General features: G+C 35.2%; 1 protein-coding gene across 6 annotated transcripts; it reads left to right on the top strand.

The window, feature by feature from the left end:
- Positions 1-5,054: 5,054 nt before the first annotated feature.
- On the top strand, positions 5,055-15,833 carry LOC110898375. Of its 6 annotated transcripts, none has more exons than XR_002569363.2 (7): positions 5,058-5,256; positions 5,793-5,849; positions 7,351-8,491; positions 12,772-12,828; positions 13,128-13,745; positions 13,876-14,010; positions 15,296-15,833. XR_002569363.2 is itself a non-coding variant. In XM_035982022.1 (3 exons), exon 3 carries the CDS (start codon positions 7,536-7,538, stop codon positions 8,460-8,462), a length of 927 nt encoding a protein of 308 aa, XP_035837915.1. In that variant the 5' UTR covers positions 5,057-5,256; positions 5,793-5,849; positions 7,351-7,535; the 3' UTR covers positions 8,463-8,492. The 6 variants fall into 6 exon arrangements, 1 of the variants encoding a protein (XP_035837915.1); XR_002569364.2 differs by having other exon boundaries at positions 13,876-14,086; XR_002569366.2 differs by lacking the exon at positions 7,351-8,491 and having other exon boundaries at positions 5,055-5,256.
- Positions 15,834-18,046: the final 2,213 nt, after the last annotated feature.

Below are 18,046 nucleotides of genomic sequence, written 5' to 3'. Positions count from 1 at the left end.
GAAAACAACTGTTTTTAAAACATTTGTTTGGCTAAAGATTCATCCACTCCACTGCTGAAAGGTATTGTCTGTTCTCAAAATTTCTGTTTTATGTAACGACTGTTGAGTTGCTATTGTTGCCAACATCTGTTATTGTCAACAGCGGTTTCCAAAGAATTGTCAACCATTAACACAACAGAAGTTTTGAACATCTGTTATTGCCCAACAGATCTTTGTAAAATGCCTTCAGAACATCAAAATGTCATTCTTAAAAAGTAATTATTTTTTAAATATTTTTAAAAACTCTTAAAAGTTGCATCATAATCATAAGTCTTAATATATAAAATCAATTTAAAACTAATTATCAGTGTTTTCATAATATTTGTTGATGTTTTGAATCAACTTCTGTTTGGATAAAAGTTCATCCACTGCTGAAAGGTATTGTCTGTTTTAATAAGTTCTGTTTATCCTAGCGACTGTTGATTTACCACTGTTTACAACATTTGTGTCTGATGAAGTGGTAGAAGCCTGTGTTTGCCATGTAGAGTATTGTTGGTGTTTAAATGAAGAGTTTTTTTTTAAATTTTTTATGCCAGAGGTTTAAAATTTGTCCTTTTAGTTTCTTGATATTTAATTTTATAGTTTTCCCATGAGAATTTATTTTTTAAATGTTTTGCATTAAATGGCTGCTGATATTTAATATCAATTTATTTGTTTATATTAAAAGTCTGTTGAAAACAACTGTTTTCCAAACCTATGTTTGACTAAAAATTCAACAGACTGCTGAAGGATATTGTTTGTTTTCATAGGTTCTGTTTAATCTAAGGACTGCTGACTTACCATTGTTGCCTAACATCTGTTGTTTCCCAACAGTGGTTTCCGAACACTGCTGAAGGGTATTGTCTGTTCTCATAGGTTCTGTTTAATCTAAGGACTGCTAACTTACCATTGTTGCCTAACATCTGTTGTTGCCCAACAGTGGTTTCTAAACAACTGTCATCCATTATCAGAGCAGAGGTTCTGACATGGACAGATGTTAGCCATCAGATCTTTGTAACTTTTGACACGTTAGCATTCACTTTTTCACTTTATAAAACCCTGTTTCATCCCCAAACAGAGGTTTTACTTTCGTCTCAAATTTAAAATTCATCAAAGCAGTTTCCACCTTCTTCTTCAACACTTCCTCATCAACCTCTTGCAAGTTTCAATTCCGATCATGGCCCTGATGATGAAAAAGCAGCATAACTACCTGGCTATTTTTGACAAAACCAAGAACAATACTCTCTATCATTCAATGATTGATGTTCTTACATCATCAAAATATAAGGCCTTTCTTACCACTGACGCACCCATTTACCAAGAGACACTCCGCGATTTCTGGGCAAATGCGAATATTGAAGAACAAAACAATGTGGCATTCAGTATAACTTCAAAAGTCGGAGGTGAATCGGTTGCTATTACCCCCACTACCATATCAACAACATTTGGGATAAACGACTTGGCAGGTAAGACATCTTTCCCGAAAAATGAGATTCAAATAGAGTTGATTGAGAGGGGATATGATGGACAGTTGAATAAGCCAACTATGTTTAAAGGTAATTTTCCACCACCAATGAAATTCTTGTTCCATACTCTCTTAATCTGTCTCTCAAATAAAACTACTTGTTTTAATGAAATACCTTTGAAAATTCAGTCATTGGGGTATGCAATTTTGACAAATACTGATTTTAACTACTCCCAGACATTGTTTGCTAATTTGGTTGCAAATTTAAAAAACATTAAAAAGGGGAAAACTACTGCTTTTCTTATGTTTCCTAGACTATTAAGCTACTACCTGCAAAAACATGTTTCTCAAAAAGCTTTTGAAAAAGGTAAAGCTTTTAAAATGAATAGTATAACATCTGAAACTTTTATTCGCCTTAAGGCTAAAGAGTCAGATGTTTCCAAAACTGAAGCAGAGGGAAATGAGGAAATTTTAGATAAGTCCACAACTGCTCCTCAAACCTCTGTTGCTGAGCCCACTGCTGTTAGTGATCACAACACTACAACCACTGCTGTGAAACCCCCACCAACAAAACCAAAAAATACCAAAACAAAATCTAAAAAGCCCACCGAAACCACAAAAACGGGTCCTCTGGAAGATGAGATCCCAGATGTTAACCCTGTGACAACACAGATGTCACAACAAACCACTGTTGCTACTTCCTCACAACATGTGGAAAGATCTCAACCCTTAAACCAAACTCCTTATGATTCCTCACAAAAGGAACATGTTGTATTGACAGGGACACCACAATATGATGTCATACCTTCATATGAGAGTATGCTTAAAAGCCCTTCTCCCGGGGCAATGTCTCTTTGGACAACAATCCCTTCATCTTCTATTCCACCAAAGTTTGTAGCACTTCTTCAAGCTATTGACATTCAGACTCATACCAGTCCCTCCCACGAACACTTTACTGAGAGTTTAACTTCAACAATAGCTGTGTCTGAACCTGTTCAATTAGCTAACCCAGAAACAGTTAAGGAGGCTACACCTCTTGAATTTCAACAAATTCTTGATGGTATTTCAAGTGGAGCAGCTACTACAAATGTCAAATCCACTAATTTACATTTGGACAGTAGTTTCATCAGTCAGACTTCCTTGAAGGCAACCACTGTTGTGTCTACCAAGGTATCCACTGGTGAGTTCAAGTTAACCACTGGTGAGATCACTAAGGTAACCACTGATGCAGAGGGAAGTCCCCAGAACCAAGAAAAAGGGGCATCTGCTAATGAAAATTTGGAGATACTCCTCTTTCAAAAGCAGATACAACTACCTCCGGTGGGAATTCAGATGATCCTATTAAGTTAGGTGATGGATTAAAATACCAGGATTTGACGGAGAGGATATCCAACTTGGAAACAACTGTTGCTGATATGAAAGATCAATTTATCAAAATTACTCTACAAGAACATTTTACAAAATTACTCTACAAGATCAAAATTACTCTACAGTATTATTTGTAGAGTAATTTTGATAATTACCCTACAAGCAGATAATTACAAAAATTTCACCGTATGCTTTTTGCTTTTTTCATGCTATTCGTACGTTTAGTACGTTAACTTTATTTGTACAGTAACTTTCCCCTATATTTAAGTACTGAAACAACTGTATATTTAGGATACTTTACCCAAGTAATAAAAAAAGTAGAACAATTGACTGTGGTATTGACAAATTGTTTGATAAATTCTTTTAAGAGGTCATTAAACCTACCCCTTAAGATTAAAATTTTTGATCTATTCTACTCGCATCCCTTTTTAACTATTTTTATGTTCTACGTCTTTTACCCGGATAAACGTCAAATGAACTAATAATCTTTATATTTTCATATTTTGTTTCATGTTAAATTTTCTATCATTTTCTGTTTCATGTTAAAGCAAGATATGGAGTTCAATCGGATAAGTTGATGTAAGAGTATATCGTAGAGGAGACAAAATGGGTTAGGGCAAAGCCAAGTTATTTATTGTACTAAACTTTGTAAATAATTAATATGGCAAATATGGTTAAAACAAATATGTTTACTGTAATTTTACCTGCAGCTTGTGTAGGTATTATCAATAATTCTTTTTAGTCTTACTTTTTAGGGGTATAATTTGTTTTTATGCTATGTATGGACCAGGGAATTTCCAAATGCCTTTGATAGTATTCGCCCATTATAAATTGAATTTTGTAGTTTTGTTTTGCGTGATAGATATTATAAACCACAAGCTGCTCATATATGCAAAACTTCAAAATTTGATTGCTGAACAATTAAACTGTTGACTTATATTTTGTTTTAGGTTGCAAATTTAATTGAGATCTACTAATAACTCAATCTACGTTGCTGTGTTTCAGGTAGAAGTATGAGTTTTTATTTCTTTTTAAATTGTGCAATAATAGTTTAAGATTAATAATGTCAACATAAACCTCAGTTTTCTATTTTGTTTGCTTAAAGCTAAAAGGATTATATAGAATTAACTGATAGTCTGATAGTTGTGTATTAGAAATTATTTAACAAATTTCCAACATTATTATATTTCCACATAATTAACTTATAAATGTGTCATTTATCATTATTGCATTTCAAATTGTTTAACAATTTTTTTCTTTCATTTCAGATTACTAACATTATGTGTATTGGAAATATAAAAAAATGATGATTTAGTTGATATTATTGTTTTCAGGATAAGTAAAATGCAACTAACCTATCCCCTTAGTTTGAATCTTCTAAGGCTCATTCTTACAAACCATCATCAGTAAATGATCATGAATATGTAGCACCTGCTTCAACACATTGAAGGTGTCCCGTGCACTGTTGAGGAAGAAGGGGTAAGCTTTTTGCTAAGAGTCGGGTCAAAATTGGTACTTTTTAATACAAGTTAAAAAAATTTGGGTTAACTATGAGATTTATGAATTGTAATTGTAATTTTATTTTTCATTATTGTATATGTAATATAATGTATACAAGATGTGAAAATTCTTTATGTTTATAACAAAACTTAAAAAAATATTATTACTTCTTGAAAATTTTTTAACAACAATAAAAAATATATCAAAAATAAAAAATAATAACAAAATTCAACGCACTCATTCCTACCTTTGAACCAACGTGTTTCCTTTTAAACGGTTGATAATTAAAAAGGTACAACCATTCATGTGACACGTTACACAAACCGACATGTTAGTTGATTTAATAGATATGTGAAGATTAAATATAAAAGACACTTCAAATGCCATGAAGCAGTGTGCCTTTACATATAAAACCTATTTTCATTATTATTCATTCATTTCATTCAATATATACAATTTGGTTATGTTCTTAGGAACAGTTCCCGTTCCTAGGTTTTGCCAACCTGTATGTAACACCCCAAATTTTGTATGACATGTCATAATGTTTAATCGAAATGCTTTAGCGAAAAGAAATGGTAGACATGAAATTTTACCATTAATAAGATTTGTAGCATTTTAACAAAATCTAAAATCTTATAATTAGGCATGAAAGATTATTAAGTTAGTAAGTAATAAAGAGAAAAATGTCATGTTATAATAGTTAAGGGGTTAAAAATGAAAAGTGTGTAATAAAAAAAATATATATGTGAAGTATGTGTGTGTGTGGTCGATCGTGAGAAGGCCAGGAGAAAGTTCTCCATCTCAAAACCCTAAGATACTAAATTCCATCAAATTGAAAAGGGAATCAAGGATTTTTCAAATGCATGAGCCAAGAACTTCAACTATCTAAGTGTTCTTGACATCTAGTAAGTGTAATTTCATGAATTGTTAACATTTGATGAAGTGGGTTATGTATGATATATGATGTTTGTATGAAATCGAACCTAGATGTTGAATGATAGGAACAAATATGAGTTATATGATGTGCTATTTCGATTTTTCTAGTAGTTGGAGCAAAAAACCCACTTGAGATTATGTAAGGTAGTAAAGATTTAGCAAAAGTTGTAATGTTGATGTTAAACTCAGGTTATAGAAATGTTTTGATGAGTGATTTGATTTGAATCAGATGTAGTATGGTTACGATTGTTGATCTATTTGATGAAGTTAGGATGAATGTGTTATAAATACTTGTACATCATGCTTATTAGATTGTACGCACACCAGGTGTTCGATGAAATGTCTAAATTAATGAAATTGTGTTTTTGTATGAAAGTTTGTTAAGTTGATGAAATATGATTATGGTCGGAGTGCGTATGATTTATAAACATCATAATAGTATGACAAAGAAAATGAGAATAATGAAATTTGTCGAAAGCTAAGTATATGAAGTTGTGATGTATAGGAACAAAGAAGGAAGAAGGCGCAAGTCACACGAAATCACAAGCATCTCAAGATCGCGGTAAGTTCATATGAGCTTTATTTACTTTAAATGTAGTTTTATGAAAAGTAGTATTTGGTTCTATGGATTTGTTGTAAAGGTTCATAACGGGTCGAATAATGTAAGTGTGTTGAAAGGTATGGTCTTTAATGATTCATGGTGAATGATTCGGAAAGCGATACATTGAATGTTTCCGAATGGAAGTATGGATGCTAATAAGGTGACAAGACATGTTAATGGGTTGAACAATAATAGGTAATTAAAGGATTTTTGAAGTAATATGCGTTTCGAACTAATAATGTTTTTGTTATGAATGATAGGTAAATCCCTTGCTTGATTGCGGCGCACCCGAACCGAACACACACACGAAACGTCGACTTTATGCGCTTCCGGTCCAAGTTGTTTGTTTTGATGGGTTAACTTACCATTTCGTTTAGTAAATGTTATTTTGTAAGTGTCTAGTTTGTTAGTAAAAAGTTTGGATACTAAACTTTTGTGTAGTTTGTACAAAAGGTTCATGGCGAACCATATACGGTCTGAACTTTGATTATGTTGGAAAGTGTCGTAGTATTAATAGTAATGGTATTGTTAAACACAGGGAGAAGGGTACCTATTACGAACGGGTCATGTCAAAATTTTGGTAAAATTTGTAAAAAAAAAAAAATTATGTGTCGATTGGTCGAATGAGGAAATTTGGGGCTCCAAAAGTGGAAGTTTATGTTATACGTTAAATGTGAAAAATTTGGGCGTTTCAAGTTGGTATCAGAGCCTAGGTTTGAGGGATTTAAGCATCAAGTGCTTGAACTCAAACTGAAAGCTCGTAAGGAAGTGTGTGTTCGTTTCGCGGCGCAAAGCAAGTAAGTATTTTTAAAAGTTGAAAATTTTCTTTTGTAGTATGAATAATTAGTTTCGAAATGTCATTGAATGTTAGGGAATGAATCGTTTCAGTTTGGGGTTAGAACGGGTCAAATAATGTATAAGGGGGTTTATAAGCCGTTTGCGTATAAAGGTGGGATCCTAGAGGATATGTAGTAATATGGTACCTAAAGGTGGGATCCTAGAGGATATGTAGTAATATGGTACCTAAAGGTGGGATCCTAGAGGATATGTAGTAATATGGTACCTAAAGGTGGGATCCTAGAGGATATGTAGTAATATGGTACCTAAAGGTGGGATCCTAGAGAATATGTAGTAACAAAAACTTTAATTTAAACCCCCAAACTCTAATAATGCTTATCAAGTCACAAGGATAGCTCGATATACAACGAGAATGCATGAAATTAAATGTGTTAGGCGAATTAGACTCGAGGGAAAGTACATGTGAATGTTGAGAAGAAACATATGTTACGATAGAAAGAATGAAAGAATGTCTAAGATAAGAACGACACGATGCGTTTGTCAACGACGACAAGGCATGAAGTACGAATAATGAATGGGAAATGTCAAAAAAAAAATGATGTTGAAATATGACGATGGCAAGTATGAAATGAAATCTAATGAATGTAATGAATGTTTTATGTAGATGGCCGATAGAGTGAACGTGAATGACGACGATGAAGCACACCGAAATGAAATAAGAACTATAGTTGTGGAAGAGGTAAAGAAAGCAATTGAGGCTAGTATACCCCGACTAGCTCAGGAAGTCGAGGGCAAGTATTAGAGGTAGCTAATACCGTGGTAACATCTAAGGTGGAAGAATTGAAAGAAATGATTAGTGAACTGCAAGTGAAGAAAAGCAAACGGAGATGTACGTACAAAGAGTTCATGGCATGTAATCCCTTACCATACAAAGGGGATGTTGATCCGATAGCTTGCCAAAGGTGGATTTCAAGCACTGAAGCCGTGTTTACACGAAGTAGATGTGAAGTGGAAGATCAAGTAATGTTTGCCACGGGCCTCCTACAATTTCGAGCAAAAGATTGGTGGGATGCATACTCGAAGGAATTGGGGGATGATAAAGTACAGTCGTTAACATGGCAAGAATTCAAGGAGTCATTCCTGAAATATTATAGTCCACAATCCGCAATTGATAAGATTCAGGAAGACTTCTTGCGTCTCAGACAGAAGGATGAAACGATTGACGAGATAACAAACAAGTTCCTTGAAAGGGTGAAGTTCTGTGAGGAGATAGCGGGGACGGAGAGGCAAAGGATTGTACGTTACCATGCTATGCTAAAGGCCGAATATCGGGAATTTGTAAATCCCTCCAAGTGTGCAACGTTGAATGAACTAATTGATTGGGCAAGAGACAGAGAAATTGAAATAAAAAGGCAGGTTGAACGGGGAGAGAAAAGGGTAGCGGAGAAGCCTACCAACGCAAGCCCATCGAAAAAGGCAAGACACCAAGATCAAAGCAAGAAAGGGAAAGCAAGTGGTGAAATCCCGACCTGCAAGACGTGTGGGAAGCATCATTCGGGTGAATGTTTGTCGGGAAAGAAGGGGTGCTACAAATGTGGGCGAGAAGGACATCCGTTTTATAGGTGCCCAGAAAACTCAAAGGCGTGTTACAATTGCAATGAACCGGGGCACATTAAAGCGGAATGTCCGAAACTCCAACAAGGGGCAAAGAGAGATGGAAAGAAGGACGAGCCCCCCCAAGGCTCGCGGAAGGATGTTTCAGTTAACCTCGGATGAAGCTAAAGCTAGCCCGGACGTGGTTTCAGGTATATTTTTGGTGAATTCCATGCCTATGAATGTTTTATTTGATTCCGGGGCTAGTAGGTCGTTCATTTCTAATGAATTGTTAGCCCACCCATCGTTTAAGCTTGAAAAGATGATAGTACCCTTAGAAGTAGAAGTTGCTGATAGTAAGAGCTATTTGTTACATGATATTTGTAGAAACTGTAAGATCTTAATCGAAGATGAGGAATTTAGTATAGATCTTGTCCCGATGTACATGGGGGAATTCAAAGTAGTTGTAGGAATGGATTGGCTTGCCCAAAACCGCGCTGAAATTCAATGTGAAAAGAAAGTCATTCATATATTAACCTCGGGGGGGAAACGGGTAAGTGTTCAAGGAGATAGAGTCATCAAGTCGAAATTGTGTTCTCTAATCAAAGCTGTTAAACATGTGAGGAATGGGGGTAGAGCTTATCTATCTTATGTGATTGACACCAATCGAGGTGTCCCAAAGCTTGAAGATGTGAACGTGGTGAATGAATATCCGGATGTGTTTCCGGAAGACCTACCAGGCCTTCCGCCTGAACGAGAAGTAGAATTCAAAATAGATCTAAATCCGAGTGCAAAACCGGTAGCTAAGGCTCCTTATCGGTTGGCCCCAACCGAAATGAAAGAATTAATGACGCAACTTCAAGAGTTGCTCGTTAAGGGTTTTATTAGACCCAGTGTTTCACCATGGGGAGCACCTGTACTTTTCGTGAAGAAGAAAGATGGTTCGATGCGAATGTGCATCGACTATCGAGAGTTGAACAAATTAACGGTGAAGAATCGATACCCGTTGCCCAGAATTGATGATCTATTTGATCAGTTACAAGGGGCGAGTTGGTTTTCAAAAATCGATCTGCGGTCGGGTTATCACCAACTACGCGTACGAGAAGAGGATGTGCCTAAAACTGCGTTTCGAACGCGGTACGGACATTACGAGTTTTTAGTAATGTCCTTTGGGCTGACAAACGCGCCAGCAACGTTTATGGATTTAATGAATCGGGTGTGCCGACATATGCTTGATAAGTATGTAATCGTTTTTATTGACGATATTCTAATATACTCCCGTAGTGAAGTAGAGCATGCTTCTCATTTACGTGATGTATTAGAAACGCTTCGCAAGGAAAAGTTATACGCAAAGTTCTCAAAGTGTGCCTTTTGGCTTAGAGAGGTACAATTTTTAGGCCATGTGATCGATGCGAATGGTGTTCATGTGGATCCGTCCAAGGTGGATGCGGTAATGAATTGGGTACCCCCGAAGAATCCAAGCGAAATAAAAAGTTTTCTGGGCTTGGCTGGGTATTATAGGAGATTTATTCAAGATTTCTCCAAGATAGCCTCTCCTATGACGAAGTTAACAAAGAAGAGTGAAAAGTTTATATGGGGCGAAGAACAAGAAAAAGCGTTTCAAACTTTAAAAGAAAAGCTCTCAAATTCTCCGGTGTTGACATTACCGGATGGAACAGATGGTTTGGTGGTGTATACGGACGCCTCTCGTCAAGGGTTAGGTTGTGTGTTAATGCAAAGGGGTAAAGTCGTTGCTTACGCTTCGAGACAACTCAAGCAACATGAAAGCAATTACCCGACTCATGATCTTGAACTGGCGGCGGTTGTATTCGCCTTGAAAATATGGAGGCACTACCTTTATGGGGTGAAATGTACTATCTTCTCGGATCATAAAAGCCTCAAATATTTTTTCGAACAGAAAGATCTCAATATGAGGCAACGAAGATGGTTGGAACTCATTAAGGATTACGACTGTGACATCCATTATCATCCCGGGAAAGCTAACGTAGTAGCGGACGCACTTAGCCGAAAGGAATACCCGCCCCCGATTCGGGTAAAGTCCATGAAGATGGTAGTTACTCCTAAGCTACTTGATGAAATTCGGGAAGCTCAAATGAAATCCATAAATGCTGTTGACCCAAAGAAAGAAAGAACAAAAGGATTCATTCATGAATTGGAGGAGAATGCAAATGGTATGAAAACGAGGTACAACCGAATTTGGATACCCCGGTATTGCGAAGTGAAAGAACTATTGTTGAATCAGGCTCACAAGTCTCGATACTCCGTTCATCCAGGGGCTACAAAGATGTATCGAGACTTGAGGATGAATTATTGGTGGCCGGGGATGAAAAGAGACATTGTCAAGTATGTTGCTAAGTGTTTGACGTGTTCCCAAGTAAAGGCTGAACACCAGAAGCCGTATGGAAAGTTACAACCCTTGGAGATCCCGGTGTGGAAGTGGGAACATATAACGATGGATTTGGTGACTAAGCTTCCCAAAACAAAAAAAAAGGGCACGATGCAATATGGGTGGTCGTTGACCGACTGACCAAAAGTGCACATTTCCTACCTATTCGGGAAAATTATAAATCAGAGAAGATGGCGGAAGTCTACATGAACGAGATCATATCCCGACATGGGGTTCCGGTGTCTATAGTGTCCGATCGGGACACCCGGTTCACCTCTCGTTATTGGAGGAAGTTTCACGATGAATTGGGAACCCAATTACACATCAGCACCGCCTACCATCCACAAACCGATGGTCAGTCAGAACGAACTATTCAAACATTAGTTGATATGTTAAGGGCGTGTGTTATGGAATTCGGAGGAAGCTGGGATGATCAACTACCTTTGGTAGAATTCTCATATAATAATAGCTATCATAACAGCATAAAAATGGCCCCCTACGAAATGCTTTATGGAAGGAAATGTAGGACCCCGGTTTGTTAGGGGGAAGTGGGTCAACGAGAGATCGCACCAAAAGAAGTAGTGACCAAGACGAATGAAAAGATTGATATGATTAGGTCAAGATTAAAGGCAGCGCAAGATAGACAAAAGTCTTATGCGGATCGACGAAAGCGACCAATAGAATTTCAAGTGGGAGATCATGTGTTATTAAAGGTCTCTCCATGGAAAGGAATAATCCGTTTTCGTAAACGCGGGAAGCTAGGCCCTCGATACATTGGACCATTCAAAATACTCGCCCGAGTTGGGACGGTGGCATATCGGTTAGAATTACCACCCGCGTTGGATGGAATTCATAACACTTTTCATGTGTCGCAATTGTGAAAGTGCCTTGCGGATGAGACGGCATACGTACCTTTGGATGATGTTGAAGTAGATGAGAAGTTAAATTATGTTGAAAAGCCGGTGGCAATAAAAGATTCGAAGGTAAAGCAACTCCGCAACAAATCCATTCGGCAAGTGTTGGTTCAATGGCAACATCGAAAGGGATCGGATCTCACGTGGGAAGCGGAGGAAGAAATGCGAGAACATTACCCAGAATTATTTGGTACGTGTTCAGGTTTCGGGGACGAAACCTTCTCTAAGGGGGGTAGACTTGTAACACCCCAAATTTTGTATGACATGTCATAATGTTTAATCGAAATGCTTTAGCGAAAAGAAATGGTAGACATGAAATTTTACCATTAATAAGATTTGTAGCATTTTAACAAAATCTAAAATCTTATAATTAGGCATGAAAGATTATTAAGTTAGTAAGTAATAAAGAGAAAAATGTCATGTTATAATAGTTAAGGGGTTAAAAATGAAAAGTGTGTAATAAAAAAATATATATGTGAAGTATGTGTGTGTGTGGTCGATCGTGAGAAGGCCAGGAGAAAGTTCTCCATCTCAAAACCCTAAGATACTAAATTCCATCAAATTGAAAAGGGAATCAAGGATTTTTCAAATGCATGAGCCAAGAACTTCAACTATCTAAGTGTTCTTGACATCTAGTAAGTGTAATTTCATGAATTGTTAACATTTGATGAAGTGGGTTATGTATGATATATGATGTTTGTATGAAATCGAACCTAGATGTTGAATGATAGGAACAAATATGAGTTATATGATGTGCTATTTCGATTTTTCTAGTAGTTGGAGCAAAAAACCCACTTGAGATTATGTAAGGTAGTAAAGATTTAGCAAAAGTTGTAATGTTGATGTTAAACTCAGGTTATAGAAATGTTTTGATGAGTGATTTGATTTGAATCAGATGTAGTATGGTTACGATTGTTGATCTATTTGATGAAGTTAGGATGAATGTGTTATAAATACTTGTACATCATGCTTATTAGATTGTACGCACACCAGGTGTTCGATGAAATGTCTAAATTAATGAAATTGTGTTTTTGTATGAAAGTTTGTTAAGTTGATGAAATATGATTATGGTCGGAGTGCGTATGATTTATAAACATCATAATAGTATGACAAAGAAAATGAGAATAATGAAATTTGTCGAAAGCTAAGTATATGAAGTTGTGATGTATAGGAACAAAGAAGGAAGAAGGCGCAAGTCACACGAAATCACAAGCATCTCAAGATCGCGGTAAGTTCATATGAGCTTTATTTACTTTAAATGTAGTTTTATGAAAAGTAGTATTTGGTTCTATGGATTTGTTGTAAAGGTTCATAACGGGTCGAATAATGTAAGTGTGTTGAAAGGTATGGTCTTTAATGATTCATGATGAATGATTCGGAAAGCGATACATTGAATGTTTCCGAATGGAAGTATGGATGCTAATAAGGTGACAAGACATGTTAATGGGTTGAACAATAATAGGTAATTAAAGGATTTTTGAAGTAATATGCGTTTCGAACTAATAATGTTTTTGTTATGAATGATAGGTAAATCCCTTGCTTGATTGCGGCGCACCCGAACCGAACACACACACGAAACGTCGACTTTATGCGCTTCCGGTCCAAGTTGTTTGTTTTGATGGGTTAACTTACCATTTCGTTTAGTAAATGTTATTTTGTAAGTGTCTAGTTTGTTAGTAAAAAGTTTGGATACTAAACTTTTGTGTAGTTTGTACAAAAGGTTCATGGCGAACCATATACGGTCTGAACTTTGATTATGTTGGAAAGTGTCGTAGTATTAATAGTAATGGTATTGTTAAACACAGGGAGAAGGGTACCTATTACGAACGGGTCATGTCAAAATTTTGGTAAAATTTGTAAAAAAAAAAAAAAAATTATGTGTCGATTGGTCGAATGAGGAAATTTGGGGCTCCAAAAGTGGAAGTTTATGTTATACGTTAAATGTGAAAAATTTGGGCGTTTCACTGTAAGTGTCGGTCATTACCACCGCTACACCGTTTATACGACGGTTGCCAACACCCTGCCCCAAATCCTGCCCGGCGACAAACGGAATCGAAAGCGGCAAGAGAGCTATTCCCTTCCTTCCCTGAACCGCATCAGGTAACGACTTCGTCCCGCACATCGCTTAACCACCATCCTCACCAGGTACGCTTCAACAAAATTGGTTTCCAATTTCAGTTACTTTGGTCCTTGGAAAAAGTTTTCCATGAATCGAGTTTTTTGTTATTGATTCCGTGGGCTAATTTGCTCGGTATATTTGTTGAACTTTGAGCAGTAGGTCCGGTAGACATAGTAGCAGCCATAGATCAAAGAAGCGGAAAAATCAAATTAGAAGAGATAAAGAGTTGGGGGAAAAATCGGAAAGGACTCGCTGAAAAAGTTGCTCGGAAAGTGAGATCTAAAAATTTGGGTAGGTTTTTCATTGGTTGTGTTTTCAGGTGTTTTATTTTGATATCAGGGAGAACCAGAGGGGTCGGTTTCTGAAGGTATGCATTTGTGTGATTATGGTTTCATTTAAGTTATTTATTTGTTTGTGTGTGACTGTGTGTGTGGATGATTGATTGATTATTATGTTTGAAGAATTAGAATGTACTTTAATTGAAATATAGATGGAGTTACATAGTTGTAAGTAGCGAATAGCGGTCAATAGCGACAAGCTACATATATGCTACATAGCGATAGCAACGACACATCACCTGATATTTCATGTTTAGCGATAAACTAGAGACAGAAAAATACATGTTATCGAGCAAACCAAACCTGAGGTATCGAGCAGTGGAGATGACAAAAAAAAAATTAAAAGGTCGCTGTTTTATCACTATATACTATATAGCGACATATGACCTATATGCTACGTAACACGCTATAGCCCCCTATTGACATGTCCAGGACTAGGAGCAACTTGGGAATTAGTAGTGGTTATAGTGAAAACTTAAAGAGGATAAAAGGGAATGTGACGTTTTAATAAGATAACCAATCTTTGTAGTATTAGCTGGAAGAAGGTTTCAGGTTTTTAAGCACAAAGAGTTTGTAAAACGCAAATACGTTGATGATAAGATAGGATTCTACTATCCGAAAATAAATCAAGGCTTTGACTGGGCACAATAGGTTAAAAAGGGGCTTGATTGTTAGTCTAAGACCTAGAACACGGCCAGCTCAAGCTATTTTGAGGTGTTAAGAGGATAATAAACTCGGGGTTTTTTTTGGAAAAAAAATAAATAGTTTTTGCTTTCCATCTTAATTTGTGGTCTATAAATTCTGAAAACCAAAAACAATACTTAATACATGGCTGACATCAATTAGTTAAATTTAGAATGATATAGATAAGATCAAAAAAATACATGTGATTTGGATAAAAAGTAGTTAAGGGATTTGACCCATTTGCTAGGGGCCCGACTCAGTTTGCATTTATCTCTAATGGTAAAAAGAATAAGAAAAAAATGAAACGAAAGAGGGCACGTGGGCCGAACGGGTCAAAAGTCATCCAAAATGTATATTTACGGATTTCCTAAATACTTTGCTCCAAAAGCAAATTATAATTGTAAAAAGTTGTCAAACTTTTGACCCGTCCTGCTATGCTTAGGCAATTATGACATTAATTAGATAACCTTAAATAATCAGATAATTAATTAAATGCAAATCCAAACTTCTGTAAATTGGTGTTTAGGCTGATACTTATTTATTTTATGTTACAGTCATCTTTCAGGTACGTGCAGTCCGTTACGCGATGAGGATGGGCAGCAAACGTTTCTGCAAGCACGTCAACGTACGTCTATTCTTGCACCACGTGTTCCGAAGGAGCTGCTTTTTACTTCGTCTTCTTATGTCGCGGGTATTGTGAAGCACTAAAGTGCGCTTCTGGTATGCGGAAAAGTATTTCGTTGTCTTCCTTACATCAAAGACCCAAGCCAGTCGCGATAGTGGGTCAGTTTTGTTAATTGCAGGTTGCATTTCTTAACATATCAATTTCAAAGTTGTGCGTTGCTGGTAACAAGACACATATGTAGAGAACAAAATTGCTCAGACCTTGACGAGTGTCAACCGTGTTACTACAAAGGATTCATAATAAATCAGATTGCATAGAGTGTCGCTGCTGGTAAGATTTTATTAATTGCAAATTGTATTTTTTATTATGTGAGCTTCATAGTTGTAAGTTGTATCTAAGGGGACAGGTGTGTAAGGTACATGTAATGTGTCATATTGCAAATGCACCTGTACTGAGTTTCATGTTTTTATGGGTTTTATTTGTTTTTTTTTATTTAAGATGTTTAAGTTATTTTTAGCATTGAATAAATCAGTGCGCCCGCCGCGAAGCGAGGGTTTAACCCTTAGTTATACATAAAACGTGATAATCGAGCACAATTGCTAATTGTGTGTGTGTGCATATATTTATACTATATTATAGTGGATGAGAGAGTGGTGTTTTAAGATACCCAAAAAATAAGAACTTTTCAGCCTCTTTATTTATAGAAAGACCCCTAAAATGAGGGTAGTTTGGTCTTTTAAACACTATTTATTTTTTAGCCCATAAACTTATTACATTTAAATCCCTAGGGTTTTAACAAAATTATAGATAATTAGTTACAATTCACCCCTCCACAACAAACTTATAATTTTTTGACGTATTCTTTACATATCTTATAAACTATACAGTTTAAAAAAAAAATCCAAAGATAGCATGACGACCTATACATTTTTGTCGACGTTTCGGTAGTTGTGTTGTTCAATATCGACGCACGGATTAGAAGGTACAAGTCGATAACGCTTTAATGTACAAGTAATTAATAATTGTGATTTAATGCGCCTAATCTACAAAGATGGGCTCCATCTATGCAAACAAAAACAAAAAGAATTAAAAGTACCGTAACATAAAATGAAGATATTATTTTATTAAAACTGCCTAATATCTATACCTAGATATATCTTATAAAAATTTAAAACTAACCACAACAAACTTCCTAAATAAAGGGGTGGCAAATCTAATATTAAACCCTAATACATTTCTATAGTTACTACTATAAATACATAGCAGGACACCCCTATATATATTGCTAAACAAAGTTAAAAAATGGATCCAGTTATGAATTCAGTTGTTGCGAAAACCCAAGCATGCGAGATTGAAAATTCTAAAGTCAATTCTTTTATATTGCAGCAGTGAATAATTGTTTTCTTTTATTTTTATGTGAATGTTAACTTATTTGATTTTTCAGATTCAGTTGAATGATAAACATGTCAATTTAAACAACCCAGTTGTCGAACAAGCTTCTGAGGTATTGGTTTTGCTGGTTTTTTAGTATTATTTTTGCGTATATCTTTCATATTAACATGTTCGTTATGTTATTATATGTGTGTTTTATTGCAGGATGATGGTGATAAAAGTGTTGATATTATTTCTTATGGTGCAATGTTTAGACCATACAAGTCTAATCTTCAACGTGAATTTAGTGAAGAGGTAATTTTAAGGTTTATGTAATCTTTTTTTAACTTTTGTATTCAATTTTTGTACTTTTTAAGGATCAGAAGTTTGAGACTCAAAGAAAGAGACCCGAGAGACTCTCCGAATGGAAATGGAGTAAGGTTATTAATTTAGACGATTCTGAGGAGAATGACAAGGAAGAGGAATTAGAAGATATTGCCGATTCAAGCACAAACCTGAAAAACCCGATTAAAAATACCTCGAGTGTCAATTCAGAAGCGGAACAGATTTCATGCAGTCTAATATGCAATCTATCAATTGTTTTTATGATTTTTTCATTTTTTAGTTGTTATGTATGATCTAGACATATGAATAAAGTTTATTTTATATTTGAACTTTATTTTTGGTGTTAATATAATACAGTAATTGACCATAATAATAAAGTTCAAAATAAAGTTAGTATCCTAAATTTACAAGTCAACTGAACTTATATAAGTTAATATCCTAAAGTTGCAATAAATAGATATTGCAGTTAGATATAGTTAAGCTGAAATTATAAAATATTGCAGTTATTCTTGGATATTAATCTAATCATTTGTATTTCTTAATTAAAAAATAATAAAGTAATAAACTTTAAATCTAAACTAAAAAACTGAACTTACTATGATACAAAGCTAATAAAATATAAATTCTTAACATCCTATTTTTTTTATAAAAATTGTTTTTAAAATTTTATAAAAATATTAATTTTTTAAATATATAAAAACGAAATTTAAGAACAATTAAAGTTAAAGGTGTAAAACGTACTTTCGAGTCAACTACTATTTTTTTTATTTTTGTAAAAACAAAAATTTTAAACTTAATGTTTATTGGATGAGTACCATGTGTATATTTAAAAAAAGTTATGAACTTTAAAGTATAAAATTATAAACTTTATCATTTAACCAACAAAATAAACTTACTTTACAACAATAACAGCTTATCTTTTATTAATTGTCATTTGATTATTATTTTTTACTTTATTTATAAA

This window comes from Helianthus annuus, chromosome 13, assembly GCF_002127325.2.
Source record: "Helianthus annuus cultivar XRQ/B chromosome 13, HanXRQr2.0-SUNRISE, whole genome shotgun sequence".
Lineage (NCBI taxonomy): Eukaryota > Viridiplantae > Streptophyta > Magnoliopsida > Asterales > Asteraceae > Helianthus > Helianthus annuus.
This window is presented reverse-complemented; position numbering and strand designations above follow the sequence as displayed.